At 46.6% G+C, this 13,041-nt stretch overlaps 2 protein-coding genes across 2 annotated transcripts; one reads left to right on the forward strand and one right to left on the reverse strand.

Annotated features, from left to right (window-relative positions):
* Nucleotides 1-329: 329 nt before the first annotated feature.
* Nucleotides 330-1,419, forward strand: BJ212DRAFT_1373209 (ribosome recycling factor domain-containing protein). The gene is made up of 4 exons (XM_041336354.1): nucleotides 330-818; nucleotides 875-972; nucleotides 1,022-1,160; nucleotides 1,217-1,419. Exons 1-4 carry the CDS (start codon nucleotides 363-365, stop codon nucleotides 1,295-1,297), a joined length of 774 nt encoding a protein of 257 aa, XP_041190230.1. The 5' UTR covers nucleotides 330-362; the 3' UTR covers nucleotides 1,298-1,419.
* A 180-nt stretch (nucleotides 1,420-1,599) lies between these two features.
* Nucleotides 1,600-6,620, reverse strand: BJ212DRAFT_1373224 (SNF2 family N-terminal domain-containing protein). Its single transcript, XM_041336355.1, has 24 exons — nucleotides 6,559-6,620; nucleotides 6,393-6,508; nucleotides 6,255-6,341; nucleotides 5,396-6,204; nucleotides 5,307-5,332; nucleotides 4,933-5,286; nucleotides 4,806-4,870; nucleotides 4,617-4,755; nucleotides 4,496-4,570; nucleotides 4,394-4,448; nucleotides 4,228-4,346; nucleotides 4,009-4,172; nucleotides 3,899-3,957; nucleotides 3,830-3,843; nucleotides 3,558-3,775; nucleotides 3,332-3,509; nucleotides 2,828-3,282; nucleotides 2,728-2,778; nucleotides 2,600-2,679; nucleotides 2,408-2,538; nucleotides 2,206-2,360; nucleotides 2,104-2,155; nucleotides 2,026-2,052; nucleotides 1,600-1,977 (listed from the first exon to the last, which is right to left on the reverse strand). Exons 3-24 carry the CDS (start codon nucleotides 6,288-6,290, stop codon nucleotides 1,943-1,945), a joined length of 3,297 nt encoding a protein of 1,098 aa, XP_041190231.1. The 5' UTR covers nucleotides 6,291-6,341; nucleotides 6,393-6,508; nucleotides 6,559-6,620; the 3' UTR covers nucleotides 1,600-1,942.
* Between the last annotated feature and the right edge of the window lie 6,421 nt (nucleotides 6,621-13,041).

Below are 13,041 nucleotides of genomic sequence, written 5' to 3' on the forward strand. Positions count from 1 at the left end.
CCCAGACGGTGGCCGCTGGTGTCAGCTGGCTTTTTCCAGTGTTCAACTCGGCCATTACCAGGTCGATAATTCCACTGGTGTCAAAGAGCTTTTCTCCCTATCGTTTACATTCATCTGGACCCAATTGTGATCCATGGTCAACATGTCTGCTGACCGATGATGTCCAGAAAGAGGACGTGCTTGCCAAAATGTTGTCGATGAGTAAGTATTGTAGAGACGTGTACTATGTAGCTGTACTACTTGAAGTGATTGCTGCTGCTTGTAAAATGAAATTGTAAAAGGAAATTTTGTGCGAGTTTGCGTCGGCAAAAAAATAGATCTAAGTTCAAGACTAAGTACTCTACATACTAATCATCATTGTCATGTCACTACTCAGTGCTGTACGGCTTGCTGCCTCCTGCTCGCCAAGAACCGTGCCTCGCAATAGCCTTCAGTTTCTGAGTTCGACACAGGGCAGCTTTACACACAATGCCATCTCTTGGTCACCCAAAACATCATACATCCGGCTTTACGCATCGAGGTCTAAGGCGAAATCTACTGTAGACTTAATCCCGGGGTCCAAACAAGCTCTTACTTCTGAGGCCGCTCGTTTGGAATATGGAAAATCGGAGGCGAAGATGAACGCCGCTGTCGAATGGTACCGCAAAGAGGTAGCTGGCCTAGAGACTCGTGCAAGCGGTCGCGTCACTCCAGCCCTTCTCTCGCCAGTACGCATAGAACTTCCAGGCAAAGGAAAGGACCTTGTGAAACTCGAGGAAGTGGCCACCATTGGCGTTCGAGATGGCTCAACCTTGATTATTACGGTGTTTGAGGACCAAGTGAGCATCTCGTCGGGGCTAGGCTTGAGGACATTCACTTATTGGTGCACCAGTAGAATTTGAAAGCAGTAGAACAGGCCTTATATGCCGCGAAGCTACCAAATATCGTTCCCCAGAGACAGGATTCCAGGACAATCAAGATTCCTATACCTAGGTCGCTTGTTTCGTCTTCCTGTAGTATGGTCGTTCATCATTTCTTTTAGGCCAACAGTTGAAGCCCGCAATGCGCTGACTGCAACTGCTCAGCGAATGGCAGAGGATACACGTGTGCAACTTCGAAAGATACAACAGGCTAGTGTCAAAAAGGGCGACTACAAAAAGCACTCAGTTGAGCTCGAAGAAGTGAGTCTGACTTGCTTTTCACTCACTTCATCATTTTATCTCATCCGACCTATTAGTTTCAGAAGCTCGCAGATAGGAACACCACCGAAGTAGACAAGATTCTTGCACATATGAAGAAATCAACTGGGGCCCGGTAGGGATATCCAGAGGAGCCGTACCCTGACAATATACCTCATCATATGTATCTGTCGTTATTGATGCGTATACTAATTCATGATGCATGCCAACATTCTATTTGCGATACATTTTAGCATTATAGGTGAATCCGGAAAAGGCGACGGTAAGAATGTTGATGGCAACCACTGCACTGGGCCACTGCCTGATGTAGCTTACATTCAAAAGCGATAAATTGTTGAAACAATTCAAGCTTGTCGGATCCCGTATGGTCTTGTTTACAGAAATGAAAGTCTGGCATCCACGACGCAGGGTAAGATACTTTGCGTGCAACAAGTACAAGGTAGCTTTGAGCTTGAACGACCAACGATTTGGATTTGCCAACTACGCTACTACTATTGTAGCTCCACACAATTTATAAATACACGGACTGCAATATGAAACTTTGAAAATTATACGTTAACAGTTATTTACTGAGGACTACAAAAGACCAACGGGATCTAAGGTATAATAACATCTGCGAGGTATAAGTCTACAATACAAATTCGATGAATTACGATAATGATAATCGCCAGAACAATTTTACAACGGCGCCAGTAGCAGCAGGAAAAGAATGAAGCACACACACGAGTGGAAAAATTTCGGGTTACGCGGTCCTATACTTCTCATCAAAGAAGGTTGCCTCGGTGGTCGAGACCAAACACTAGCCAAGCGTGAGTTAACGTGCAGGAAAGTGTAACACGGCACGTACAATTTGCCAGTTCACGGACACTCATCCCTGCAGAGGTGCGCATTAATAAAGTGTCCAAGACTCATGACAAATACTTACTGCCAATCTTCTTTCCGGAGCCTTCGCCAAGGCTGCCATCCGCAAGGTTTCGCTGAAGCCATGCATTAACAGAGCATAAATATAGAGCACAATTTGTTCTACCTTGCGCTCTTGGAGAGCCAGAACACGATCTTCGACAGTATTGGCAATGACCAACCTGTGCACGAAGACATCTTTCTGTTGACCCAGACGGTGGACTCGGTCAAATGCCTGGCTTTCGATCGCTTCGCTCCAGCCAAGATCCAGTGAAATGACGCCTGTGAGGAGTCAGAACGCAGTGATGTAAGAAACCGGAGAGGCTTACGATTGGCCCTTGTCAGATTCAACCCAACACCTCCACACTTCAGGGACATAAGCATGACCTGTGCAGTATTGCCCATCATGAACACTCGGACAGTCTGATCCCTTTGACTGCGACTCATGGATCCTTGGTACCTAAACCGAAAGATAACATCGATTTAGGTAAGCACGCGCGACGTCATCAGAAGATTCGCACTTGACATGGAGTATCTTCTTCTCCGTAAGGAACTCGGAGACGAGTTTGAGACATTCGGTCCACTGCGATATGATTATGGTCTGCAAATATTATCAGCACCACGATCACTGTATTGCTTGGAAGTCAACCTTGTCGCCAGGATTTTGCTTGGCCCACTTCTCTAGATGCTTCATCATGTGCTGGGGACGACATTAAAAATGGTTCCGGAAACGAGATGCGACAACCTACATTCATCTTTGTAGAAGGAAGGAAGCGCGACATCATTTTAACTTGACCCGTGGAAGCAGGCACTTTCCTCGTGCTCCGACCTATAACCACTTCTCTCTCATCTGCGTCAAGTTCATCATCAGACTCGATGACCATTGCGCGGCGCTTTCTCAGACGTTTCTTGATGTTGCGCCTGGCATCCTTCTCTTCTTCATCCTCGCCATCCTCGACAATGAAATCGCTCATGTCGTCGTCGTCATCTTCCGATTCATCATCTGAGTCACATACAGCACGCTTTTTACGGATGCGCCCAACCCTGCCTTTGCCCTTTGATCCCCGAAGCATCATATCAAAGATCTCAGGAATCTCGTCATCGGAAGATGCCGATACATCTCCTGACAGCTCGGCATCAGTAGGTTCGAATGCTTCGCGAATGAAAACAGCATCTGCAGAAATGGGATCGCGGCAACTAGGACCTGCGAAACAAAATGAGTGACAAGAGGAAGGTTTACGTGCGTGACTCACAAGGCTTCTCATTACTACGGTATTTACGAGGGTCCTCCGCGTCTTGGACAAAGGGAGTATTAAAGACGTTGGCAATACACTCGCGACAGAAGGTATGGCCGCATGCCGTGACACGTGCCTCGGTGAATGTGTCCATACAGATGGGACATTCTTCACCATCGGCAGTGGCGTCCAGGGACTATATTCGTGTAAACATCATGAAATCCATTTGAAAGGAGAAACACACCTCTTTTTCTGCCTGTATACGTGCCAGCGCGCACTGAAAATACTTTGCTTTCAGCTTCGTTACAAAATCTAATGACACCAGTCGAACTGCGCGGGCCAGCTCAGCCTTGAGGTCATGCCCGCCATTCAACTGATCTGCTGCAACAAGGGCTTCGGAAGTCTCTTGAATAAGAGCAGGGTGGGAGCACACTTGTCGAAGACGCAAGAGCATCACAAGGACTGTGTTTTAAACGAGTCGTTAACGACGGTTGCGTTAGTGAAATGGTGAAGTACCTTGGTGATAGTTTCTAAATGAGTAGTAATTGAGATTTTCAAAATTTCTCTAAACAGTGCGCGACTCACTTCAAGACAGTGCCAGCACGAAGAAAACGATTGAATTTAGCTTGGGAGCGAGCTTCGACCTGAAAGATATGGCAATGAGCGCAACGCATATATGCACTAGCAGAACATACCATCTGGTATATTTCGAGCTCTTCCTGGAAGAACTCTAATTTTTCCATTTCTACATGTTTTGTGGGAAGCTCGATGAGCCTCTTGCCATCTAACATTGTATCCTTCTTGCGACGCAGCATAATTGATTTGAAGATAGCCTGGAGTCTCGTGCTTGCCAATTCAGCTGTAGTTAGAGCGTGATTAAGTGAAGGCGAGATCTTAGGCGAACATTGACGTACGATTCTTTTTCTCGATGATGGAGACGTGTCCATTAAACTCTTGCCAATCGTACCAAGGACGGAAGCGAAGGAAGCGAAATAGCGCGTATGCGTCAACTAGGCCATTGATAATGGGAGTGCTGTCCGAAAATTAGTGAATGATGGTTTTGATGGCCGAGATGCTCACCCTGTGAGGCACCAACGGTAGGTCGTGTCAAGATCGGTGACGCTACGAGATATTCCTGCAGAGTCGTGAGTATATAGGAGGGTGAAACGTGACAACTATTACTTGTGCGCCGGTTGCGAATGTTCTGTGCTTCATCAAGAATAACACGGTACCATTGGACTTGGAAGAGAAGCCCCACTACACAAAGTCAGTTTAGTTGGCCATAGTAATTACCGTGGCTCACATTCTCTCTTTTTCTTCCTAGGTATCCTGTCATCCCCCGAATCGCTTTCGATAAAGGAATCAGTCTTCTTCTTGCGCTTTTGAGCCTTCTGCTTGGCCTTTTCTTCCGCCTCCAGGTCTGGCCATTCCAGTGCGAGAGTCTACAGACCCAGGTTTAGTAATTAATGAAAGACATCATACTCGAACGCACATGGTAAGTAGTTAACACGACGTCGTACTTCATCAAGTCGGTCTTCTTGCGGGGCTTGTTAGAGCCTCAGTGGAAGAGAACGTAAGACTCGGATTAAATCGAAACCCACATGCAACTCTGAACGTACCATGGTAAACTAGACACTTCAAATTGTTGGTGGTCTTCATCTCGATCTCAAGCTTCCATTGGTCCAGTAAGGCCAACGGAGCAACGATAAGGTTCGTCTTGCATCTAGGGTCATCGGAGGGGTTGGCCATGACCACCGAAATTATCTGCACTGTCTTCCCTAAGCCCATCTCATCGCTTAAGCAGCCTCCCTTGTCGCTGCATTTCTCGCGCTCCAACGCCCAAGCGACGCCGATAACCTGGTGAGCCAACAAAGAAATGGCCATTCCCGGAAGGAGATCGTACAGGCTCTTCAATCCAAGTTTTTCAAGGGCCTTGTCGACACTGGCATTGCCATCGAATTGCTCCGCATTGCATCGAATTGCTCCGCATTGCCAGCAGCGATCAAAAACTTGCCAATACTGCGAACAGCACAGAAATAAGAACGTGAGAACACATTCATTCAGAAAGATTTCGCGACGTACTCGCCCGGGTTCGCAGTCGGTCCAATAAATAGATCTTTACCCCTGCCATAGAAGTCGCCATCCTCGTCAAAGCGTGCGTCATGAGTGCCAACACCACCCAAGATATCAGGCAGCTCCCAATCTTGCTCTGAGTCTGTGTCCGACTCCATAGCAACGTCGAGACGAGCGCGTGATCCCGATACAATAGACTGGCGGTTAAGCGTTGGATAAGAATATCTTGCATCGCCGATATTGTGGCTAGGGACTTGAAAAGTCATGGCAGAAGGTCCTTGACCGATGAACCTGTCTTTCGTCAATTTAGAAAGCTTAGCCAGGGAATTTAGGTCGTTTTGAATGTTGGTGATCCTTAAACGGGTTTCATCAGAACTGCGGTGCAAGGATGGCTGGTGGGCCACAGGAAGCACAGCCCTTTGATCAGCGAGCTGTACGGGAATGTGGCCTTGCGAAGGCTGCGTGTTGGGATTGACGAGCGCCAGAAGCGCTTTGGGTGGCTGAAGAGTCGCGCGCTTAGATACGGAGAGAGTGGAGACACCAGATTTGTCTTCCTCATTCTCCGCGCCCAGAAACGTAAGAGACGAGGAAGTGCGCTTTCGGGGAATGACAGTATCAGCCAGCTCAGGCTTTACGGTAGTCCCAGCAGTTCCGCGCCTCGACGGCAATGACACGAACGCTTTCAATGTTGGGGCTCGTCGCGCAGATGTACTTGGGCTAGAGTGACTGTTTACATTAAGATTTGCATCGAGCTGTGCCAACAAACCACCTCGCGGCGGCTTTGTGTCGATGGCGACGTCTGACACAAGTACATTTGGCTGCGCAATCACTGTCATGATGAACTGGCAGAAAACGCGACTTTACTTACCGTTTCATTCTTGATCGCCTTGTTAGCATGAAGCATTTTGATGCGCAAAAGTCTCGCCTGTTTATGTTTTGGTGTACTGGCATGGACCTGAGGAGGTGATGTTCATACACAAAGAGACTTGTATACACAATACCATACCGTATAATTGGCCAAACTACCAAAACCATCAGCTTTTCCATCCGAGCGGCCAGATCTGGCACTTAGTGGTATATTGATAGCAGCGCAAGCCCGCTCCAAGCATGTGACCACGCCATCTATAAATTTAACTCAGCGACTTTTCACATCTACAATAGGTAGCGCATACATCCTGTCTTTGGCTGCAACGTGACTCTAAACTGTAATTGAGGTGGTTAGAGGTATTGATGTGCCACCAGGTATGATAGAAACGGACGTTGGTATCATAAGGATCAATATCTAGATGCCGACGAAGCGCAGTGAGATAGGACTTGGGAACAAACGCGTCCTAAAATACATTCAGCCTTGCCGCACAAATGACACCGCACAGACGAGCGCCAATCAACATGTGCTTACCTTCACGTGTTTCTGAAAGCCGAGTTGCTCCCTTGCGATAGCAAGAATATCAGGCTGATGTGACACCGTAGATGCGTCCATAGCAGCATCAAATGCGAAATAAGTAATATAATAGAAGAAGTGCAAATTGAAAGACGCGACGCGACGGACGCGACTTTAAGGCGCGTTTGTTTATCATTCTTTGCTTTTCCACATTTGCGGCGCCGGTGAACTTCATAAAGAGAACTTTGATGGTCTGCGTAAGGGACCACTATCCTTTGAACACTTGTCGATGATTCCATGGTGACTGCCTTCCATCCTGTGTCCAGCCCTCCTTCTGTGATGTTTGATCGACTGCGGATCTCGGATGGCGTGGATTAAGCTCCTACCATTGACACTGCTCGCGGCCACCGACAAAAACAGGACGTATTTTGTGCAGCCTACTGGAACGTTTTCTCATTATTCGGGTGAAGGACCAGAAACCGGACTTTGTGAACGCAACTGGATGACTATCCGTAGGCTAAATAATCCAGAATAGATTATAACGGACTTTGAAATGCATTTGCAAAAGATAATCTATATAGAATACTAAACCATAACGCATATGGAATAAAATAATCTGGATTTTCTTGGTGAGAACTCCAATGGAAGAACTACTGCTACAGCATGCTCTGGTAAATGATGCAGAAGAAATGGAATTTATTGATGACGAAGAAGATGCAAGAATGTTAGCAGCCATGTTGGTTGCTGGCATCGAGCTTGCTCAACTTGATTGTATCAAAGCACGCAACCCAGGACGACTTTACCTTTGTTGCACTCAGCTACTCCCTGATCCACATCGCAATACTCTGTGGCAACTATTGTATGAAAGTCAGAATGACCGTGCTTTTATTACAACCATGGGCATCGATGTCCAAACATTTGAATTCATTCTTACTTCTGGCTTTGCCACTCAGTGGTACAAGAGGCCCATCAACCATCCTGATATCAATTTCCATGGCATTCCACACTTGAATTGGCGTTCACTTAATGCTGGTGGAGCACTTGGCCTCATACTTCACTATCTCAACTCCACCATGCAGGAGACTAGCCTTCAACAGATCTTTGCATTGATTCCTGCCACTGTCTCTCGCTATCTCACTTCTGGACTGCTGATGCTCTTACAAACTCTCTGTTCGATGACTGATGCCAGAATTCAATGGCCACGGGGACCCAATTTCGAACAGTGTAGTGCACTCATGATCACACATCACCCACGACTGCAAGGTGCCTTCAGGAGCATCACATGGCTCAAATTGCCTGTGCAAACTTCCAAGGATGATGACATCGAAAACGCTACCTACAATGGGTGGCTGTTAAGGTTGTACTCAAAGGGTAACTGGATCTGAAGGGCTTTGGCCTCAGCTTGTGCACTGTGCCCCTTACCCGAGTATTGCCCCTTATTTCAGGAAGGCAAGCCTAGCATGTCTGGAAGGTCGGACGAGTAGTGTAACGGATCTGGATGACTTCCAGATGAGGGATAAGTATCAGTATGGCTAATCTGGATAAGTCCAGACTAGAAACTAACGGTAGTGGACTGTCGGGGACAGAGGCAGATACAGATAGACTATAGGAATCAATCCTAAGTCTCGGAGGGTGACAAGAGTAGAGGTACTCAAGTCCAGAGGACAGGAATGAGCAGAACTAAGATGATATTCAAACTGAGGTACTACAGAAAGTTACAGGAGGTTATATACTATAGGTATCTAATGGAATGATCAATCAGCAGAGTCTGAGGCTATGTACGAAGCATGTGGATAGTCTATTGGTAAGTAGAAATGGATCACAAATCATGAAACAGAAATGAAACATAGGTAGTGGATAAGGGAGCAGGACGGATATACAGATAACTGAAATACAGAGTTAGGGGGTTACCGAAAAGAGACGAGTGCTGGTTGTGGATTCGGATGAGTTGTGGACTGGACCAGACAAGTGGACAGATTGAATGACGAGATGTTGGAGGGGGATAAGATGTGGATAGCATCAGAGATAAGATGTGGATCTGAGATAAGGGTCGGATCTGAGATCCGGATATGTGGATATGACAGTGGCTCTCTGAGCACTTCATAAGTTCCGTCATGACTTTTTAGGCTGAAGGTGTGTTTTCTTCTCTTTCACAATAGTCTGTACTTAATTCTTTCTTTACAAAGGCATCGTGATTGCAGCAAGGACCAATGCACCTGGTAGCTGGCATGATTCTTGCCTCGCATCTCACATCTACACTCAACTTCAACTCCACATGCCTCCCAACTATTACATCATTGCAGATACTGCCTTCCCTCAAGGGACATCCTCCATTAATGGGCACATTCATGCACCTCTTAAACATGGTCAGGTTTTACGCGGCTCAGTTGCCAAGATAGTGGAACAAATGGCATTTAACCATGAACTACTTTCATACCATCAAACAGCAGAATGGGGTATGTGCGCCATCCAAGGAGCCTTTGGAAGGCTACATCTACCACTCAACATTGCTAATGAAGAAGCTTGCAGCAACCTCATCGAAATATGTCTTTGCCTGCACAATCTCCGTGCCATACACGTCGGAATCAACCAGATATGGACTGTGTACATGAACCTTTGGCAGGCTACAGAGGATGATATGGATGTGTGGCGAGATTTTGAGAATATGTTATTTTCAGACCAGAGGAAGAAGGATCGAGTTTCATGCTTTCATGTCACATTGGAATACCAGTAGATACATATGAGATGTCTAGTACTGCTGCATGTTGCCCGTCTCATATAGAGGATAGAAAAGCGATCTAGTACTGCTGCATGTTGTCTGCCTTGTAGTACTGCTGCATGTTGTCCATCTTGTAGTACTGTTGCATGTTGCCCATCTCATAGTACTGCTGCATGTTGTCTGTCTCACATGAGACAGACAAGGACGGACAAGAGGACAGTCAATTTTTCAAATGGTACATTGGTACCCTAAACACACTACAAAACTATCTAAATAGCATTGTACAATCAAATCTCTTGTGACACTTCCCTTTGAAGGGACTTGGAAGGTTTGTCAGCCAAGTCCTTGAAGTGTGGGCAATCAGAATACTTGTGACATCCAGATGGCCCCCATCTTTGAAAGCGAGGTGGCTTGGATGCCTTGGACACAGTACTTTCACCCTCATCAGTAATCCACCTAACAGATCCCCCACCCTCAGGGTACCATTCTTGATGCAAGTTCTTGCGTCTGGGCATCTGGATATGCTGATGGCGTGTGGATCCGCTCATCTCCATCATCTCAATGTGAAGCTGGGCCCGATCACGTTCATGTTCAACATCATACAAGTGAGTGCGCAAACCAAAGAGTTGGCCCTGCAAGTTTTCCACACTGGCTTGTGAGTCACACAGCTGCTGGCTCTGGGTAAGTAGTTGCACAGTAGCCAGGCTGTGATTGGCACATTCTTCATCACGGTTGTGCTGGGCGGCTGGGTCAAAAGCTCCAGAAAGGCGAGTGAGGAGATCTGTAGCTGCAGCTCCTCGAGCATTGTGACGTAGAACAGGGGCATCTGTGCGAGCAGTAGAGTGTGCAACAGCAGTGTGCTGAACTGGGGGGGAGGTATGGTATGGCTCGTCCTGAATGTTGATCTCATCAGAGACAACAGAGTGATTATTGTTGTCTTCAATGGTATCAAAATCCATATCATCCAGGTCACGGGTTCCTGCACGCTCATTGATAAGTTGATCAATGCGAAGTGCACGTGTGACATCTGGAGGGCAGACACCATCTCCCGTGGGCTTCATAGTCTTTACAAGCTGTAGTTCAATGTGTGAGCCATTTTGCAGCCATATGACAATTCAAACCTTACCTGCTTGAACTTTGTCTCGAGCGAAGTGACTTTGTGCTCAGGATGGCCGTTTGCTTTCGCCCATTGGCAAAACTTGACATGGACAGCCTGCCACCCACGTTGACCAAGGGGGAGCTCCTGACAGACCATGTTGAGAAGAATAGTCACATCTGAAATTGTATAGTTGTTAGATCCTTGAGGGCGGCCTCGCCGCACATGCGCCTCATCATCTTCATCAGCGTACTCTTGGGAACACTTTTTTGAGTTAGCAGATGTCAAATTTTCCTTGGTTTTACCTTTGCCCCTCGGGCCTTTGACCTGGCGACACAAGCCCGCTGCTTTGACTGCTGGAGTGTGGCCTTGAGCCTCTGCAATAGTTACAGCGTCAGTCAAATCAAGATCACCAGATTCAGGTAGGGGAAGGAATGCAGGATTGATCATACTGTTTGTCAGCATCTGGCGCAGAGGAGTACGATAACTGGACGGTAAGAGTGGTGTGTCTTCCTTGGATTGGAACATGGCCGGAGTTCTGAGCGCGTAGGTGTCGAGCTGTACATAACACAATTAGTCGAGCGAATGATATCATAGTATGGTGCCATCAACATACCTCACAGCTAAGACTCAGTTGGGGCTCCCCATGTTCGATGCGAAAGGACTGTTGAGACGTAGTAATAGCCTATAATAATATGAGCATCTGAAACTGTAGAGGTGAAAAATGAAACTCACCTTGCAAATTCCTGGGTGAGGAACCCAAGCGCCAGCTGCATTGCATGTATAGGCATTGCCAGCGTCATTGTAGTGTAATTCTGGGTAGGCTGGGCTACTACCAGGTGGTATCATAGATTGTAGAGGGGCGATATCAGACATTGTGTGATTGTAGTAGTGTTTAAATCGAGAAAAAGCTTACCTTGTTGTCCTCGAGCTTTTATATGTCTCCCAAATTGCCGCTGTCAGATGTGCAAGTGATTGTCGAAGTTCATAGATAGCAGAAAAGACCCTGTGGTTGCAGTCATACGTTAGTAGATATATATGAATCAATGAATTTAACAAGAAAAAAACTTCACTGAAGCTTGAAGGATGGACGGTGCTTGTTACTGGACAGATACAGGCAGATTGGGGTCAGCATTGCTCAACTTCGGTCACAGTGATACATGACTGCGCAGTTCTGCTGTAACCAATCTTAAAACTTCAGTAGTATTTTCACCAGCCAGTGTAGGTATTGGACTGCAGTTAAAATCCGTATATTCGAAGATGTTATGATGAAGCCACGACTGTCGCTAAGCTGAAGATGAGCGAGGCGGCGACCTGAGTTGTGGATTAGTCAGGATTAGTCAGCGGATAGCTGAGGCGTTAGTGGCCTAAAACGGATATAATCCGACTGATTAATCTGTAAGGGGGGGGGCCCCCCCCTTACAGATTTAGAGTTTATAAGAGGGTCAAGAAAATAATGTTTTGCAAATTCATCCCAAATGAACAGCGGCATCGCGGCACGACTTCCTTAAATGGGTTTTTTTATTCTATTATATTCTATTCCGCATTACTTGAGCCTACGGATAGTCACCCACTGCCGATTTAATGACCCAACGTTTAAATATATAGGATTTATCTTGTGAACAAATTTCACTTTCGACTTATTCCCACAGTGCCATACGACCAATGCCGTGGCTTGTATACAGGTTTACAGCCTCTCACTCCGTTCCTTTCATATTTCCGGCGATCTACCTAGCCTAATGTCGATGCTCTGGATCAGTTGGGACTTGAGGTCTACAACATGAGCTCAAGGTCAGTCACTTGGTCTGCGCTCACTTCTACAGAGGTACCGTTCGATATCACTGTTTCTGGCTAGACCTGCATTCCGTAAGTCGGTGTTGTGCATACACCAAGTGAAGCTACTGATGCGGGGTCAACCACAGTCACTGGATTAGTTCAAATCTGCGATTATGAACATGTCCGTTACTTGGACACCATAGTCTGATCATCAACGAGAGGTTGAATGCATGCTTGCAGATGAATGTTGTTGTAATCTTCTACCCTCTGTGATCATCAAATTCCCATGTCACTTGTCGAGAACTTCGATGCATGCCAGGTTTCTTACTAATCATCAATGGCACTTCCAGAACGAGTTCAATATGGACATCGGAAACTTCGCAACGATCACTTTACCAGAGATCACGCGATCAAAGTGGATGCAGCACAGTGGGCCGCTTTGGGGGCTCTAATTCAGTCAGTCTGTCGCAACGTGTGGTCAACTCACGTCCTGTGGGACGTTTCTTCCTCTGAGAGCGGCTCTTGCAGTACATCGAGACCACTCTACGTACAGACTACGGTCATTTGCAAGGCAGGATCAGTTTATGTTGCAGGGAAGTACGAATTTAACGATATAGTGCACTGCGATCTTTCAAGGTTAAAGTTGTATGCGGTGCACCAATACAGGTCAAGGGTGGTACAGC

Source organism: Suillus subaureus, assembly GCF_016647635.1.
Source record: "Suillus subaureus strain MN1 chromosome Unknown BJ212scaffold_28, whole genome shotgun sequence".
In the NCBI taxonomy this organism is placed as follows: Eukaryota; Fungi; Basidiomycota; class Agaricomycetes; order Boletales; family Suillaceae; genus Suillus; species Suillus subaureus.

Coding starts and splice junctions, on each gene's coding strand:
- BJ212DRAFT_1373209 (XM_041336354.1), top strand. CDS start 363: ATGTCACTACTCAGTGCTGTACGGCTTGCTGCCTCCTGCTCGCCAAGA. Junction 973..1,021: donor ATCAAGATTCCTATACCTAG/GTCGCTTGTTTC, acceptor CATTTCTTTTAG/GCCAACAGTTGAAGCCCGCA. Junction 1,161..1,216: donor ACTCAGTTGAGCTCGAAGAA/GTGAGTCTGACT, acceptor CCGACCTATTAG/TTTCAGAAGCTCGCAGATAG.
- BJ212DRAFT_1373224 (XM_041336355.1), bottom strand. CDS start 6,290: ATGCTTCATGCTAACAAGGCGATCAAGAATGAAACG. Junction 4,347..4,393: donor TACCGTTGGTGCCTCACAGG/GTGAGCATCTCG, acceptor ATTTTCGGACAG/CACTCCCATTATCAATGGCC. Junction 4,173..4,227: donor CATCATCGAGAAAAAGAATC/GTACGTCAATGT, acceptor CTCTAACTACAG/CTGAATTGGCAAGCACGAGA.